Source organism: Aquila chrysaetos, chromosome 1, assembly GCF_900496995.4.
Source record: "Aquila chrysaetos chrysaetos chromosome 1, bAquChr1.4, whole genome shotgun sequence".
In the NCBI taxonomy this organism is placed as follows: domain Eukaryota; kingdom Metazoa; phylum Chordata; class Aves; order Accipitriformes; family Accipitridae; genus Aquila; species Aquila chrysaetos.
The window spans coordinates 44,053,174-44,068,781 of record NC_044004.1 but is presented as its reverse complement, the minus strand read 5'-3'; the positions used below and the strand labels follow the sequence as shown (position 1 = coordinate 44,068,781).

General features: G+C 35.2%; 1 protein-coding gene across 5 annotated transcripts in view; it reads right to left on the bottom strand.

Annotated features, from left to right (window-relative positions):
- SPOCK3 (SPARC (osteonectin), cwcv and kazal like domains proteoglycan 3) overlaps positions 1 to 15,608 on the bottom strand; it is a 222,097-nt gene that overhangs the window by 5,952 nt on the left and 200,537 nt on the right. For 4 of the 5 annotated variants that reach the window (XM_030018658.1, XM_030018676.1, XM_030018667.1 and 1 more), the window contains one exon: positions 5,111 to 5,332. In XM_030018658.1, the coding sequence (XP_029874518.1) occupies positions 5,111 to 5,332 (222 nt within the window). Of the gene's footprint in view, positions 1 to 5,099; positions 5,333 to 15,608 lie in introns of those variants that run through there. The other variant, XM_030018693.1, reaches the window with a different exon arrangement.

Below are 15,608 nucleotides of genomic sequence, written 5' to 3'. Positions count from 1 at the left end.
AGAACAAATTTTCAAGAGATGTCTTTCCAGACAACCAAGCCATTTTCTGTGTGTGCTCTTGAAAACTACTGGGACATGACATCATTGGGTGGGTATTGGGTTTTAAGTATTTAGCCTTTGAGTATTTGCTGAGGCTATATGAAGTTTTACATTTCTTGTTGCAAGAGGTGCTTTGATGATGATCACGCTCACTATTATGCCAGAGATGTTCATTACCTTTCAGAACTAAGGCTTCTGTCTTTCCTGGTATTTAAAGACTTAAGCTCTTAATTGTACAACATTCTGAGGATCAATTATTTCTTAAACCAAAGGTATTTGCAATTAATCAGTAATCTAAAAAATTATAGTCATTTATGCACGCAAGTGCCACAGGCTAGAAGGATCTAGGATTGTGGTGGATTTGGCAGTGTTAGGTTAACAGTTGGACTTGATGATCTTAAAGGTCCTTTCCAACCTAAATGATTCTATTCTTTTCTATTATATCTTTCAAAGAAGATGGAAAATATGCTGAAGGAGAAGAACTAGTCAAATAGGAAAAATACATGTATTTTGTTCTGTGGAAAAAAATCCTGAATTAGAAACACAAAGTTGCACACATGAGCACTAACATGTGGAAATGTAAAAATGATGGACTATGCCTAAAGAAAAAAATCTTCATCTACAGCTACAAATCTTTGGTGGTATAATTACAAAAAGGAATTCCACTAACCAAAAGGTAACAAGGCAATATGAGAAAGTTACTTACCCAAAACTCTCTTCTTCTCAGAAGCTAGGTCTTCAAGATTCACACTTAAGCTTTGCTTCTCAGGACAAAAGCAGCAAAAACTCTTAACAATACTAAATCACTCTGGTGCTTAAAACTGTCAAAGAGAATGGCAGGCTAGAAGTTCAACCAATTCCTTTTGGTCCACAGCATATCCTTTTTCCTCTTTCCCCAAATCATAATGCTTCCCTCTTTATATTCCAGTTAGTTCCCGAGTTTGGAAAAGCTTTCTTTTAGATTTCTGAACTTATTTCAATAAAAAAAGCAGTGTCACTGGACCACTTTTGGGAGTCTTGAGCCAAGGAGAAGAAATTCCTTTACAAAAATCAGTGTGGTGGCTTCCTTTGTAATAGAAATGAATCTGCCATCAGCCTTTCTGGTAATCTGAATACAAGTAAGAGACCTAATCGTCTTCATCCTTAATCTACTTCGGCAGATGTGGCAGGAATTGTCTGACAATATCACTGCATTGTTATGGGTGATTCATGAACCACTTAGCAGCCATCCACGGTTCTTCAGTGATCGAAGTACTGATGTACACCAGAGTATCCCATGTTACTAATACTGGCCCTTGAGACATCAATATTCAGTTGTGTCAAGAGGTGCTGCAAAGCTAGTATGATTAAGCTTTGATTTACCACAAAGAGGCACATTAACAGAGCAATGGGAGTAAAACTGGTAGATTTGACAAAGAATGTCTAGGATTTTTAACAGACGTGCCTCAAGGAGCTGCCACCCACACAGTGAACCTCCAGCTTTCACAGATTCTCCATCTTATTCAATTACAAACCAGTGATTTTCCATCTATCAGGTAGATAACATTTGGCAGGTAGATATTATTATTATCAGGTAGATAATATTTAGCTTCTGGCACTGCAGATTAGGCTGCCATGTTGTGCCTTGCCTGTGCTTGGGGTCAAGTATTATAATTGTTCTTGAACAACCGAGGCTTGAACTTTAAGGATTCGAACCATCAATACTGAACTTCATGAAAACTTTCTGGGGACCTCAATTATGTGTTAAGGCACATTACACTTTTCTTTAGAACCATCTACAAATATATTTGAAGTCCTGCAATCTGAAAAGACTGATTAACAAACACAAATCACTACAATTATCATTATTCCGTAAGATGGACTACTTTGAAAGTCATAAAGATGTCTTCCAGCCTTGACAGACAGAAAAGCCTGTAAGAAAAAGCCATCTAGAAAAGTGCTGGACTAATAGATCCATGCAGAGGCCTGCAGTAAAGAAATACTTAGGTGCTAAGCATTAATATTCCCAGCAAAATTCAGTACTCTCCTACTCTAAAGCAGTGATGCAACAAAAACAAGGGTGCAATAATGATGAAATACTGGCAGAAAGAAATTTAACCTGTAAAAAGGCCAACACTGCAAGTGCCTCAGCATTTAGATAAGCACTAAAGAGTTAAGCTAGCATCAAACAACTAAGAAAGTAAGTTCAGAAGATGAGTACTGAAGCACTTGCATGAATTGTAGTTGAAACTAGAGGGCAATAGTGACCAAAGTGTACAGGAAGACTTGCAAAGAGCACTGGAAAAGTGCAGATTTCGAAGTATTGCAGAAATGCATTACAGCGTCTTGGATGTATCTCAGAAATACTAAACTACACTTAAAGCAGAATAAGGCCAAGACAAAATGCAATAAGCACCACTGAGCCGTACATAAGTGTTTAAGCATTAGTCAAGGCAGGACAGATCTTTTTCGGAGCAACAAACATCTGACTTAAGTATTCATAAGAAGTTGCCTATATTGACTAGAAGTTGTGAGTAATGTGCAGTAATGGGTCTAGTGTACTGTAGTACATCATGACAGAACTCAAGCAGAAAGAAAGAATGAGAAGAGTTGCAAGTACTTGTCTGATCTTGGCAGTCTTGAACTGTGAAGCTAAGATCAAAGAGCAAGAGGGCTTCTCAGATAACGACTCAAGCAAATACTATGTATTTTAAAAAAGCACAATGGAATTTCTATCCCAGTATGATACACATTGTTGACTAAAATTTGTATTCACTTTGAACATCGTTAATCAAGAGCAGTGCCGTAAAACTGTAGATCTGCCCAGAAAACACCTATTAAGCTCAATGAATAGAGAGAGCTGTCTACATGGCTTGAAGCGTTCTGTTAATATCAACTTATTTTAGTAAACATCAGAAAGAAGCCACTGAATTTCTCTACATAGCCATCTCTTTGCTATTAATAGTAAAGTTCTAGTTAAAGATCTTATTTACATTGTTCAATCAAGTAAAACATAACCAAACATAAACATATTACAAGGTTTAGCATACCACTGTAAGTTATGAATAGAGAATTCAGTGGGTCACTAATACACTAGGCAGTTAGCACTCAGATAGTTGTGCAAGAGCTAATAATAAGATGTGACAAAAGAATACTACAAGTTTTTTTTCCTCCTTACATCTTCAAAAAAGGAGACCATAGATTTTGTTGACAGTGTTAATTTGGAGGGATAGAGTGCATGTTTAATGTGCAAGGATTGCCCAAACTCAGATTTCACCTCATTTACAAAGTTGAGGATACATCTTTTTTTGCTATATGCTCAAACACACTGTGGTATCACAAGCTATCTAATCTGTTTTAAATCAGCACCTTATTACACCATCACGGTCAAGACAGTGAGGAAACTGGTGAAAAGGGAAGAAAAGCTGGATGATATTGGATCCTTCAATGGGGAGAATCAGTGTCACTGAAAGCTGGATCCCAGATTTTCAGCCTTCAGGGTACCATTAATATAGTTCACCAGTGTTTAAATCAGTCTTTACGATACCATCCTTGGGTTCTAGCAGTATACTGAGCAAATACTTTAGACAAACAGAATTTATAGCCTATAGAATGCAAAACTACTTGAAAGTAATCTGTGGAAGTGCTTTCTTAATCTCCTGGTTCTGCTCTACACAACTTATATGAAATTGGTAGAAGAGCCTTGGACCATACTAGGCCGCATGTTATGTGCTGTACTTTCTCTGACAATTGAAAAGAATTATGCTGCCCTCCAAAGAGTCAGGGTGTTTATATATTAAGCTGAAATGATTGTGGTGGTGTTTTTTTTTATTTTGAAGACAACCAAACAAAACATGTTATGTTCTTTACTTTAAGAACTACTTTACTTCTGGGATGGGTTATTTTTCATTTGCTAATTTTGTTAGCAGTACATGCATGCTTATAAAAATAAAAGCCAAAATATTGTTCTACTGTAAAACAAACAAGGTGTTTTGAAAGATTAAATGTTAACTTCTTAACTAAAGTTACCAAAGAAAAGAAGTCTGCTATTTAGTATGTATCTACAGAAGTACAGCTTTATTTTTGTTCAGATTTACATCTGGCAGATGTGGCATGAATCTTTATTTCCACAGAAATCAGAGTCAAACCATAGATGCTGGGTGCTAATGGGAATCTATCAGGAGAGTTTTAAGGGCACAACTGAGATTTAAAAACTGATATTAAAATTTTCAAAACGGCTGAACTGACTTTGTGAACTTTCCACCAAATCAGTCTTATCTCCTCTGCTGGCAGTAGAAATTTGGACCCTGGCTGCTATTTATTCCTTTGAAAATCTCCCTCATGTTAGTAAGAAAAATGAAGGGGCAATTCTGTCCAGTTTCAGCCAATATTTAATAAGTAAATTCTTTGATTCATTACAACTAGTTTGATTATATAATTTATGTGATATCTCACCTAGATCTAAAATTGTTATATGATCCTCAGGAAAATAATGCTTAAGGCTGTGTTTATTTGTTTAACGAAATCACATCAGGGCATTAACAAGAGATTCATCTAGACAGTAAAAATCAATTGGTTTTAAGTCCAAATGACTGGAAATAACTTTATCCATAATGTTCATTCAGTTATTTTAATAGGCTCACAAAAGGGAACATTAAGATGCCCTACTTCAGCAATAAAAAAGTTTATTTTATAATGTAGGTGAAGTAGATTGGGAAAGAAATAATTTAAGTAATTCTGTTCTTTATTTTGGTCTCTTTCCTCTGCATACTTACTGGAAGTTGGCATGAGAAACAATATTGCTGTAAAAGCATTAGCCACTCTTTTGCACTTTATTTAGAATCTTTGAATTTCTAGCAAGCCTTTCCATTTAGCTTGGGTTGTTTCTTTGGTTTTTTTTCCTGTTTGGTTTTTTTTTTTTTTTTTAACTTCATTTTAGGTATTCACAGTAGGTAAAAAACCTTAACACAAATTCACGGTACAGCATTTAAGAGTCTGTAGTTCACTGTAATCTTCTTACTATGTTAAAAAAAGATAAAGCACTACAAAAAAGGTCAATCATATACATATGCAGGTTGTTCTCATCTTTTACCTTGCTGTCTTTGGAAGCAGTAGCACCACTCATTGTTTGATATCAAACTGTCCTTGTATGTGTCACAAGAATTGAAGAACGCCCTGGTGCATGGCTCATTCTTGTCAAGGTAAATGCTTCCAAGTTCTGACTGGTCCAACAACAGGTCATAGTTCGTATCAAGCCTGTTAAACATCCAGCCAAGGGAGTCTTTGCAAATTGGCAAAATGCTGGTATCAAATCCTAAGAGGCAAAAAAAAAAAAAAAAAATTAAAAAATCATGTATCAGGAAAGATCTAGCAGCTGCTGAACTCAGCCACCACAAAAGAATGCTGCATCATGGAAATTTCTCCAGCAGTACATAGATACAGTACATAAACAGTGTATGCTATTGAAGTACTATGTATAAATTATATGTCAGCTTCATTTTAAAAAATCATTAAATTAACCTTCTAAAAAAATTAATCCCACCATCAGTCTCAAAGCATTTAGAAATATGAGTTTTCTTGTCAAACATTATACCTATAGCACACACAGTATAATAAATGTTCTACATTGATTTCCTAGAAAATAATTCTGTTGAGGAATTTTACTGATATTATAAATCAGGAGAGTGAAGCTTAAATGGTTTTGCAATGTTTACAGAACTAAGAAGAGAATAAATTCCACGTAACTTGTTGGAGTCCATTTTTTTTCTTCCTGTAACATATATTCAATTCTATGAAAAAGGAACACAATACTCAGCCTCAGCAATGGCTTGGAAGTTATGATAATTTATCTTTACCTGAAGTACTTCATATCTTGGAGGAGGCCATGGAAAAGATGATTGCTAAGAGCAGCTGGCTGCCAGTATCAGAGCTACTAAGAGAGCTTACATCTTCCTAAATTTTTGCTTGGAAAAAGGGCCATCAGGAACAGGCTGAGTTAATAATTCCTGTAGCCAGAGGTCAGACCTCATGTTTGTTTTTCCTGCATCAACTGTAAAGTACATGCAGACTTTCATATGGACATGGATGGGAAATTCAGAAACTGCTAGGCCTCTTGCCTACGTAGAAGATGTGAGCTGCATTTGATACACACACACATTTTTTCCTGTTCATGTGCTATGGGTCGTACCACAGGCTTATGGTGCATGTGGCTAGGCAGTTGGGTATACGTCCTAATATAGAACAAGATTTAGTGCTACTACATACTATTCTTCTAAAAACTTTTAAGCTAAAACTGAGCACTGAAAAAATGAGATTCCTGAATATGGCTATAGAAAAGTTGACATAAGAGCACACAGGAATTCCCAGTTTCTACTGCTGTTAAAATCAAGCCTGCCTGCCTTAGCTGTTGTTGTGAAAACAATAAAGAAATCTGGAAAGTGTTTCTATACTGTTAAAACAGGTCAACTTGGATAACTTAGTAATCAGATTTAGAAATTAGTAGATTTTCCTTTAGATACTTATAATGTGGAAATATCCATGCTATGGTAGAACAACCATTTTGGAAAGGAAAAGAAAACTGATAACACCAAAAACTCCCCATGGAAGTCAGACAACCACATAAACTCCCCTTCCCCAGAAATCCTAAATTAACTATGACTTTTTATCAGGGCAGTCTCACTTTTTCTTGCTCCCTGTTGATCTGTCACATTCATTATTATTTCTGCTTGACAGAAAGAAAAGAAAAAAGCAAAAAAATGAAGTAAGCCATTTGATATTTATGAAACTTTTTGATGTGTTCAACACAAAAACGTAGCCAGGCATTCAACTAATGGTCTCTCTCTTCCTTCCTTTCCAGCCCCTAATAAAACGTCAAGACAAAACAACTTATTTTTTTGTGGATTAGGAAGAGCAGAGAGAGACAGGACCTGACTGAATGAATAAGGATATATAGCAGATGTGTTATTCAATTTTATTGGTAAAAGATATCAAAATTATTTAACAGGTGTTTCCGATTTGAAAAATTCTGGAAGGTTCCACCACCTTAAAATATTTTGTCTAAGGATGAATGTTCAGTATAACTTTATTTACCTCTAAGGCTCTGTTCCTGATGGCCTCTTAACACTTCCAGATACTTCTCTTTTCTCTGCTAGTCCTGCTTTTAGCTAGAGATCCTCATCAAGACCTTGGATTCAGAAAAGGGTCGATGTGAAACATACTGTTTCCTATCCTGCCTTTTGTGTACCTGCATGAGGGGAGTAATTATTCTTGTGCTCACAAAATCTTTCTGAATTTGGCATTTTGCCCAGCTCACCAAACTGTAAGACAAGTTGCAGAAAAACAGCAACCATGAGGAGACAGATTTTAATGAGTAAGATGCCAGCTAGAAGTGAATGTAAAATAAAAGCCCTTTAAAGGTGTATTCAGGGACAGATCTTGTGGGCCAAAGTAGATCATTGTAGCTAATACATCTGCATGTGGAATTTTAAGCCTAAATTTATTGAAAGAGGCATCACATTCAAGCTTGGGACAAAGTATTTTTAAATTAGAATTTGTGGTCCATGCTGGAAAACTCACATCATTAAGTACTCTGTATTTTAGGACACTAGAAGCTAGTGTTATGTATTTAATAAACTCTACTAAGGAAAAAGGAAAAAAAAATCCAAACACCTGCTTATTTTATTTCTCTCAGCCAGTTTCAAATTTTACTCTAAAAAGAAATAAAGTTACCTGAAGAATAGTGAAAGACCACTGAACATTTCAAAGGTTTTATGCATCACTAAATTAAAGTTGGAATGATATTATATAACTGCAGAAGATTTTATCCCCATTTTTTTTTTCTTGATTCCCCAGGCATTAGCTTGTGAATTGAGTTCATCCTCTATTCCCATTTCTCAATTTTTTCTCACTTCTTTCTATATAGCTTTTAGATTTTTAAAAAGTGTGTCTAACAGTGATGTCCCACTGGATTTTTATCTATTACATTTGTCCTACTTAAGGACAGAGCTTGAAATTAAAATATTTGCATTGGAGTCAGCAATATCATTAAAAACCAGATGATTTTATTACAAATCACTGATATCAACAGGAAAACACCAGAAAAATGTTATTATGTTCTAATGTTTCTATAAATCAAGTTAAAGTTCAACATAACTGTGGTTTAGTATTTAAATATAGAGTTTGAAGTCTGGTATTTATTATACACACTTCCTAGTAAACAGAAATATATTAAAACTGGCACATCAGAATTAATAAACCTACTTCAAACAATAATATCTCATATAAGAAACTTTTTTTGTTATTTCCAAGTCTGAAAAATAAAGTTGACATATTTTAAAGCTGTCATAACCTATCTATTAAATAGCATCATATACTGGAGAAAAAGCACTGTGGGTCATGAGGTCTAGCTTTCTACTAAATAATGGTTTGATGTAATATTTTCAAAAACTATCATGCTTTTTACCTTGAAAGTAGTTTATGTTTCTTTTTTCAGAATTTGCTTCTGAAGTAGTTTGCATTTTTATTTACAGTCCAGGTATATTTGTTGTTGTTTTTACTACTTTTTTTTAGTTCTTTCTCTTCTCTGGTATTTACAATTTTAGTGTTTTAAATAGAGAAAATCACGTATCTTCTTAGTTTTCATTCGGCTTGTTTCACCAAGCCAAACTCTTTCATGACCATCAGTCACAGATCGCTGAAGTATTTCAGAGGTAAGCCAGGCACATGTTTACAGAGACAGAAGCAGCTTTGTTTGATCTAAAATGGAGCAGTCCACCTCCTCCAGAACTGCTACACCACATAAAGATCATCACCTCAGTTCCATGATCGTATTATAAACCCTTAAGAGGTTACTGTTGTAAAGGGAAATTCTTGGTTCAATTTTATGGAACCTTTAAGGAACTGTCTAAACTTAAGATTATGGGAAGTGCTTTCTCTGTGCAATGACTTTCTTCCTCTACCGTAATATTGATAAAATAATACAGGTGTCACGCTTGAAGGTGATATAATTGAGAAAAAGAGTCAGGAAAGCACTTAAGTACATACCTAGAGTTTAACATGTGCTAACATGGTTTGACACATGAGGGGGTCAGGTCATACAGAACTAAGAATCACAAAATCACCAGGTGACCTAGAACTAGGAAATTAATTGCCCAAATCACAGACTACAGATATTATCACTTTGACTACCAACCAGAATGCTGTTCTTCAACATTTTTCACAGTTGTGACACAAAACAAAAAGCAGAAAGTAAAGGGGGAAAATTAGTATAGTTGAAGGATAGTAATTTATTCTTGATGATTACGTACCGGGGCATTATAATGAAGAGAGCAAAAATTGCTGCTCAGATGTCTACATCATGAAAGAAGATTTTCTCTTTCTCTCATTTTAACCACTTCTTTGAAATCTATTTCCATATACCATAATGAAATGAGCTTTTATGCAGCTATTTCTGAACATTGTCTAGAAAAATGTGAAGTACCAGCTTAAGCTCTTTTCCTCAGTCAAAACAATCCCAAGGGAAATATTATTGAGAAATATTCCCCTCCTCTATCGCTTACACACTAGCATTCAAAACATTTCCTCAAAAGGAAACCAACTGAAATGCTCCTCTGTTTCTGATTATTTCTCAGGGGAGAATCTCAACTGTTAGTAAATATAATCTGCTTTTCAAGGTAAAACTATTGTTTGCCTGCTTATTAAGCTCATAAGTAATAAATCCTTGCATACATTGAGGAAGATAGCTTTTGACATTATGTGGAAATCAAAACAGCATACATACATATGGCTCACATAATGCATTATATAAAATTGTTTATCTAATATGCCAAGAGAAGTAAACTGCATGATTCTTTCCAATACCAGTATACTGTCCAGTACAATAAAAGACACTGACAAATCATACATGTGAATAAACACACATGCACTCTGCTAGAGTCCTGCCTGCCATCTAGACCATGGCTTTTACTTGTTCAGCATGCAAGCCGCATAGCAAGAAGGTTTTCACTTGGGATGGATTTGTCTAGTATTTTGGCTATCAGAAAATCTTCAGTTAACAGCATCTCACAGCTGGGGCTGACCATGTACAAGCTAGGAACAAGTTTTCCTTCCTAATGGAGTTTTATCAGGAGAGACCTGAGCAGGAATGACTAAAGAGAGGACTAAGCAGACGTGAATGCTTTCTGTCGTATTTGCTGTTCACAAAAGTGCTGATCTAGGTGAGACTCATCTGGCTCCATACTAGCCCAAGAAGGAGACAGCATTACGCATAACATTCTCTGTCACCTGTCTAAAGTTGTACTATATTCCTGCTCACTATGATTACATAGATCAGAGCAGAGCCTGGGTTAGGGCAAGACACGGGAAAGGTACCAAAGGTCTTACAATAAACCTCAGATAACTGGTTCTCATTTTACAGAGAAAGGTACAAGGGAAAGAAATTAAGCACAGCTGCAATATTCCTTGAACACCTGTGAAACATTGCATCCTGAAGTCTCTCCTTTCCCAGAACGTGTTTTAGAGAATTTTAGGGGCAGGGGAGGTGGTGAGTGAATCAAGATGAATCCTACTGCTGGAGGCTACCGGTTTGCTGATAGATTGACAGTTCAGATGAAACGTATTCTGTGGGACACCAGACTGACCATTTTATTAATAGGAGTCACTGTTAAGGAAAAGTAGAAGATACCTGAAGAGGGAGAAATAGAATAAAATGCTAAAATAAATGTCTACATATGTTACATTGTGTATAAGGATAATTCTGTACAAAAGATTGAGTCCAAACAAACTTCAGTCAACAATACTGATTTAGTTCATTCAAGGTCTTAATTCTAAGTAAAGATGGATTAATTTAAAATTCTTGCTCAGAATTACTTCTAGGCTGGATTTCTTCTTCAAGATTCTTGTGTTAAGGATGCCTGGGTTTACACAACGTTACACATGCAGAAAGTAATTGGAAGAATCTTTCCAGCAAACTAGAACTATCGTTCAGGTTGCCAGCCTGTACAACCTTGTGGTACAGCTTACAGGAAATTTTCTGAGATAATCTCAGGAAGTAGCCAAATTCTCAGGCAGTCAGCATTTTCAAGACATCAAAAATGATGTTTAAAACGGCAATTCTTTTTATCTCTAATAACTATACAATGACTGTATGGGAGAGTACTGACAGGAGTAAGCAGAAACTTACTGTTCTGCTTGCAAGTTCTGTCTGTACATCAGGGTTTCCAAATAGGTTTCAGCAATGAAGATCAGGGAAATTTAATTTATCTCTGCATAATGTCAGCTGTGTCTCTTCATCAATAAGGAACTTAGGATAGTCAGAATTAAGTAAAAAACTCCAAGCAAAAATCTGAAATTGTTGATTTTATTTACCCTTTTCTATACAAAATTGGTCTTTTCCTGCTGCGTGTTTGCAAGGGTATTTGGCAATTTTAGTGTAATAATATCTCACCATGCTACTTCTAGACAAGCCAATTATAAGTAATTCTCTTTCAGATTTCTTGTATTTTTCTGTTATTTTTGAAATTGTTAGTGTATTAGACTCCAAATAATCAGACTATTCCCAAGCCATAAGAAGATTCTCTATTACCTTTGGCCTCTGGTCTTTCATCTTCTAACATGACAAGGCGCACAAGTATCCTTCAGAAATAGACTGCCTGTTAGTAGAAATATTTGTGGGACTATGGTATTTTTTGTGCTTTGCATTTGATACATTCATTGCCTAGAGTTTTATCACACAAAATTAATACAGAAATAGAACAAATATTTTAAAAGACTTTAAACAGGTACATAAAATCTCACTTAATTTTTCAACTCCTTATTTCCCCATCCACAAGGCAATAATAATAATGAGGTATTATTGTAGTATGGGGGTAAAGTATCCTTTTCCCCTTTGTGTCATCTATTTAGACCACAAATGGCCTGAGGACAAGATTTAAGTGTTTATATAGCATTTATAGTAATGATACTTCCAGATACATGCAATCTGAATACATCTGGACACAAAAGGGATTTTGGAAATAAAACCCTATTAATTATTTGAAATATTCTAGTCTGCATTACTAATAAGATTCAGCTTTGGAAAAAAGTGTCAGGTGAACAAAATTATGCAACTCTTGTAAAAACACAACAATGTAGACACCTTACATTTTTAACTTGTTACCAGCATATTGATGGCTCTAGCAGAACAACTTAAACACTACTGTTTGGTTTGTTTAGAAATAATATTAATGATCGTACAGTTCAACGTGGACTATTATTAGCCGGAACAACTCTGAAAAGCACCAGCAAGGCACTATAAACTTGCACCACATCTACCTTGGTCAGAAGGACTGTGCCCAAGCCTTTTAATAAATCCTGTCCCAAGTGCCACCAGAGAGACTGAAATATGAAAAATCTTAAACGCAAACAGACAACCAGAAAGGATGTCACAAATTGCTTTTTTAAATGCAGAATGGTTACTCAGTGAGGAACTCTATGACAAGAATAAAGGACAGCCTGGGGGAAAAGGTGCCAAAACAGATTTTTAACTCCCCAAGCGTAATGAACAACTCCAGAGATCTGCTAGAATAATTAGGACTCTGAAAGGGGAAGCTGCATTCAGGTGGCTTTTTGTCATAACTATTGTTCTCTACAGATCACTAAGTCTCATGTGCTAAGTTTAAGGTTGTTATACAGGATTAAGAAGTTCTTTGCAAGATTTATTTCTAGGTGTAGCTCTCAGACATCCCCAGATAGGGGCTGGACTCCCTGGTATACTTAAAAATTAATGTGCCTGTTGTCTTGCACCTACTACAACCTTGGAGACTAACTTTGAGGGATTTGATATGGGGTACTACTCAAGAGCTTAGCTCTGGAAGAACAGTTTTAAGAATTTCTTAATGGTATTAGAAAGGACATTACCATGTTGAATGGTTAGCATTATTTTTGTTTCTTTATGTTTTTACAGGGACATAGTGACCTAGTATTTTCTTCTAAACCACAGACATGTTAATTTCTCATAAGATACAGTATCTTTTGCTGCCTCAAATGAGAAATTTTGAAGTTCAGAAATGTACATACCAGAAAACCCGTATATTTGCACTAATGAAACCAGTTTTTAAACAATTTTTTCATCCCCAAATCCACAAATGAAAGAAAACTACTGATCGTACATTCATTCGATCAATTTCTGTCTATAGATGGACTGTCTTTTTGCAGTAGCTTGTCAAATTAATTCAATCAAGTAACTATTGGCTATTTATAAAATCAAGTAAATATTGTGCAAATAGGATCTTTTATATTTGAAAGCAGTTTTTTTTCACAATTAGATATACGCAATTTGAGTAACTGACCACAGTACTAAAACACTAGACTCTAAACAGTTATTGTTCAAATGTTTTTGTGAAACACTGTGGGTTTTGTCAAAAAACTCTTTTTTAAAGAGAAAAAGAAAAGAAGATAGGACAAACAATGTCTCACATGTAGCCATTTCCTACAATTTGATTTGCTTTGCTTTAGTAAAAAGAAAATAAACATGCCAAAGCCTATCATCAAACTTCCATGTTTACCTCCTAGCATTTCTGTAACAAATAGCAAACTTCTCAACATTCTTGTACCAACACTACCTCTATTTTAAGGTTGATGAGGTATAACTCTTTGAAACAGAAAATCTAATTTAAAACCAGCACAGTAATCAATTAATATTTTATACAACATTCTAGCTGTTTAGGATTAATTTGTGGTACCTTGTTACAAGTGGAATTCAAACATTTCTGACAGCACCATGTTCACAGCAAATTTTAAGTCAGTAGTACATTGAAACCAGATTTTTCCACACAGATTATATTTCCTTACCTGTTGATGAAAAAGAGCCCTGAAAAGCATATTCTTAGCTATTCAAATCAACTCTTGATTCTGTCTCTCAAAAAACTGATAGGGTAGGATCCAGTCCAACTTGTGCCTAAAATTTGAGGTACCTCCTAAAGTACATGTGAATTCTTTATACCATCAAAGGAGAGAACTTCATGACTTTGAAGGCTTCCAAAAGGATATTCTGAAAACTGGGCCAGAAACCCATTTTTTCCCCTCAATTGGAACAATTCTATTTGCAAAGAAGATCCTCACCTGAAGGCTTTTAAAGGCAAATACATCTCTCTACCTGCCTTAGAAAGATTCCTTTACTAGCTCAGGTTAGGTGGGAAAGATCCCACAGACCCCAAAACCTTGGAGGAAGCTAATCAGAATGGGACCATAACATTTTCTGCAGAAGAGCTCCTCATGCTCACAGACCTCACAGACCAAAGTGCTTCATGCAATTGAACAATCTGTTCTAAAAATACCCACATATCTCACAACTGTTTTGGTCTACATAATCTAAGCAGATGTCTATTATCTTCTGCATTGTACATGAAGTGCCAAAACATGAACATTTAGGATGTACTAGATGTAAAATCAACATTAGGTAGTCACCACTCTATCTTACGGGTGTTGCTAAAGTTATAGTAAGTGACCATCGAAGTTTGAAAACAAACCAACCAGTTTGGATTACATAACATATTTCTAGGTCCAAAAATTGACAAGGTCCAAAAATCCACAAGACTCTTGCATTTTTAGTCACACATTAAAATCCTAGATCTTAAGCCTAAATATAGTCCTTGACTGCATGTGAGTGAGTATAATATATCCACATACACATCATGATACAAATACCTGTCTCAGGTATAGATACTACGTCTTATCGATGACACCTGTGTGCTTAAGGAAAAAAAGCCAAGGAAAATGTCTAAGGGAAAAATCTCACCCTCTTAAGAACTTTGTGCTTGCATTATGTTTCAAGGTATTCAAAGTATTAATTATGAATTTTACATTCCTGTATTACATAGAACTGAATTACTTGAAACACTGACTTTTTATTTGTATGCTGTAGTACTTGCTAGCTGTACAGTTGCTTCTTTTATCATTGTCCAAATTTCTTTTTGAACTTTTACTGTATTATCAGGCTTCTAAAAAAGCTGTGCTGCATTTTTGACCTTACCTATTCAGCATGCTACCCTCAACAAAGTGAGTACTCAGCAAGAAACAGGACCCTATGCAGTGTTTCAGCTGACCTTTAACTGAGTGATAAGCTAACACTAGCTGTATTATTAGATACTTTTTATTTATTACTATACAATAAATGCTTACTTAAGAGCTGCAAACTTTGTATTTCTGTTGTTTTCGTTACTGGATGAGAAGCAGATCACATGCCAGTTATGGGCACCAACCAGAATGTAAATTGGAAGTCTATGTTTTTAAATGTGTTTTTTTCAATATCAATAAAAAGTGACATTACTGTATTACCACCTTACCTCAGAAACACTTTTTGTCAATGTTAAGAGAAGTATTCCCAGATAACACAGAATCATCTTTAATTCATTGAGTTTTACAGAATTATTCGTATTTCCTTGGCATGAAAAATCACACAAAGAAATGACATTTCCAATTAAATGAAATAAATGGATTTCTTGAAAAAAGAAAAAGTAATGCTACAAATAGCAATCAAACAAAAGCTAAAAAAAAAAAAAAAAAATCATAAGTACTTAAAAAGTTAATAATGAAGGAACTAAGCTAAGCAGCCA